Below are 3,561 nucleotides of genomic sequence, written 5' to 3'. Positions count from 1 at the left end.
TACATATATATATATATATATATACGTATATAAATTATATATATATATATATATACGTATATATATATATATATATATATATTTATATTTATATATATATAAATATATATATATATATATATATATGGTTTTTCCTTACGAAAATTGTGGTTATAATCAACATATTCCCTTTCAGATATGAAGGCATAGAGAGATTTATTGCGAAAACTTATCAACATAAATTATGAACTTCAATCTTAAATGAAAATATAATCTATGATATAAAAAATGTTTAGTGGATCCTTTTGTTTTCTGAATTCAACATTTAAAAAGAAAGGATTTTACTCAAAGAACAAAATACCTTTCCTACTACTGCGCTCGAAAGTGTCCCAAATTAAATTATACTTTCATTTCAAGATCGTTATCCGAATGTAATCAAGCATATAAATTTCAGATATTTTAACTTTAATATCATGAAAATGTATCGGTAATTCAGTAATATAATAAGGAAAGTGGCATATATGACGACGACATTGCTATACAATGAGAGAGAGAGAGAGAGAGAGAGAGAGAGAGAGAGAGAGAGAGAGAATTTTATTATTACTAGCTGGGTTAAAAGCTATTTTGAAAAGCAGGACGCTATAAGCACAAGCGCTCCGATAAGGAAAATATCCTATTGAGAAAAGGAAACGATGAAACATAGAGGAGTGTGTCGGAGCGTATCCTCAAGCAAGAGAACTCTAACCCAAGACTTTGGAAGACCACTGTACAGAAGTTGTCGCACTACCCAGGACTGGAAAACAAAGGTTTAATTTTAGTGTCCTACTCCTAGAAATTGTTTTTACCATTGCCAAAAGGAAAGTAGTCGCTGAGCAATTACAGTGAAATAAACAAACCCTCGAACGAAGAAAGAATTTTTCAATTATCTTAGTGGTGTCAGGTGTATGAGGAAAGAAAAGGCTGTTTGGTGTAAGCGTAGGTAAAGGAAAAAATCAGCCTTAACTGAAAGGATCCAATGTACTATTTACCCAGCCAAAGGACCCATGACTAATTAATAGAGTGATAAGTTTTCGTTGCAAAATGTAAGAAAGACAAATTGGGAACTTTATATACCAGTCTTTAAAAATAACAAAAGTATATTTAAACGTCTTCGGTGTAAAGATTAAACTTGGGAGAGAAAACTGTTTGGCTGAGCAACCAATATAAGTCTAAATATATCTATATATCCAAAGGTATGGAATATGTGGATCAACAAAAGAAACTAAAATTTGTATTGCTTAGAGCTTTGCAGTTTACATGTTTACAACACTGGGAATCCTTCCGAATAGCAGGCGAATTTTCAATGAATGAAGGATTCTGGGTTTTCTGGCATCCTTATATCGCAGGTCATTGACGCCGATATCATTTGTTATAAATAAACTATAAAATTTAATTCTACTTGAAACCATAAAAACAAAAATATTCATATAAAAGTTAAATAGCTTTCAGTAGACCTGCTTCTGAAATAATACGAAAAATGCCGCTAATATTATATAAGACATCCTCCTGCGAACTTTCACACAGAATAACATAGTCATCATCATAGTTTCATGCAAAGCAATACTAACTGGCAGTTCTCTAATGCACGAAATCATATTAAGTCACTGTCATGATGTTGATTTTCTACATTCGTTTTACACTCATCGAATGTTTGGGATAGAGCTTTCCCTTCTGGTCCTCATACACGAAAAGTGCTAAATCGTACGTCATGGACTGATTATATACATTACCATTAAGATTTAAAAGTATAGGAATATGCTGTACACTGTATTAATGAAATAAACTCTGATTAAAATGTCATTTTCTAACCACTATTCTATGTTTATCTGGTACTGGAGGCCAATATAGGTATCAGCATCCAGGAAATCTGAGGTACTTACTCTGACTTGAATTAAGTATTAAGCAACTCCTCATTTCTTTTTAGCAAAACATGAGTTTCAATTATATTCTTTATAAAAATAGTAATAATTTAATATTGTTCCCAGAAATGTATTGACACTTGTTTCTGACTCACGTAAAACGGGGTTTAAAAATCTTGATTCGTTTGATGCTTAACTAATGGTCTAAAAGCCGCTAATGGATGGCAGAGGCAAGGAACAGTAACGTTGCCCTATCAAGCAGGACAATGCCCTAGATTTGGAGAAGCCAGTGCAAAAAAGATGCAGTAAGTATCCCTGTTAAATAATACTTTACAGAGGCACATTTCTAAAATGTCTATGGATGTGAAGGAACAGGTTTTGACTGAAATTAAGGGTTCCCCTTTGTTTTCCCTTCAGCTCGATGAGTCAACAGATGTAAGTTCATGTTCTCAGTTGCTTGTCTTCGTGAGATACATTAATTCAGGTGACATTAAAGACGAATTCTTATTCTGCAGTGCACTTGAAACCACAACAAAAGCTGATGATGTCATGGAAAAAGTTTCAACTTTTTTCCAAGAGGAAGATCTCCAATGGGAAAACGTGTGTGGGGTTTGTACGGATGGGGCACCGGCTATGCTCTGATCGAAATCAGGATTCCAATCGAGAGTGAAGAAGCTAGCACCTCAAGCAAAGGGCATCCACTGCATGATTCACTGATATGCTCTCGCCAGTAAGACTCTCTCTGCTTCTCTGCAGGAAGTGCTTGAATCTGTAATCAAAATTGTAAATTATATCAAGACTAAAGCACTCAACACTCGCCTATTCAAAGAACTATGCAAAGACATGAATGCTGACCACGAAGTCCTTCTCTTCTACACAGCAGTACGTTGGTTGTCGAAAGGAAACGTTATTAATCGTATCTTTGAAATGAAAGATGAAATAAAGCTATTCCTGGAGACTCAAGAAAAGAAAGATCTTGTTGTCCACTTCGAAGATGAAGCATGGAATAAAAGGGCTGCGTACCTAGCCGACATTTTTGACCAGCTAAGCAAGCTCAATTTGAAGTTTCAAGGAAGGGAAACACATGTTCTCCTTTTTCAAGATAGTCTTCGTGCCTTTGTTTCCAAACTGCAAAACTGGCGTCGGAAAACCAATCTTGGAAACATCGCTATGTTTGAAAAACTTTGTGGAGTGATGGATGAGTCTCACATCCAACGGGATCAGTTCTTCAAGGATGAGATTACCGAACATCTTCAGTCTCTAGAAAAGGAAGCTAAGCGTTACTTCCCTGAGCTTTCACAGGAACAGGAGGCCCTGGTAAGGAACCCATTTTGTACTGAACGTGATGTATCCAGCATACCAGATGAAATCCAAGATGAATATCTGTCTCTAAGGAATGACTTTCAGCTCGTGATCTCTTGAAGGTGAAATCCGTGACTCAGTTCTGGTGCGGTATGTATCAGTCATACTCCAAAATCAGCATAATAGCTTTACGTGTCCTTGTTCCATTTGCTTCTACCTACTTGTGTGAAGCAGGATTTTCCACTCTTGTCAATATGAAAACAAAGAATAGGAACAGATTGGATGTTGGAGATGACATGAGACTGGCTCTGACAAACGTTCGGCCACGAATTTCAAAGCTTGCGGCTTAAATGCAACATCAGGCATCCCACTAGCTGTTCAA

The 3,561-nt window shown here is 35.7% G+C and overlaps 1 protein-coding gene across 1 annotated transcript in view; it reads left to right on the top strand.

Moving 5' to 3' along the window:
* Positions 1 to 3,299, top strand: part of LOC137617547 (zinc finger BED domain-containing protein 5-like) — a 19,009-nt gene extending 15,710 nt beyond the window's left edge. The window contains exons 3-4 of the mRNA XM_068347560.1: positions 2,295 to 2,486; positions 2,634 to 3,299. Of these exons, the coding sequence (XP_068203661.1) occupies positions 2,295 to 2,486; positions 2,634 to 3,299 (858 nt within the window). The remainder of the gene's footprint in view (positions 1 to 2,294; positions 2,487 to 2,633) is intronic.
* Positions 3,300 to 3,561: the final 262 nt, after the last annotated feature.

Source organism: Palaemon carinicauda, chromosome 23 (genome assembly GCF_036898095.1).
Source record: "Palaemon carinicauda isolate YSFRI2023 chromosome 23, ASM3689809v2, whole genome shotgun sequence".
NCBI lineage: Eukaryota > Metazoa > Arthropoda > Malacostraca > Decapoda > Palaemonidae > Palaemon > Palaemon carinicauda.
This window is presented reverse-complemented; position numbering and strand designations above follow the sequence as displayed.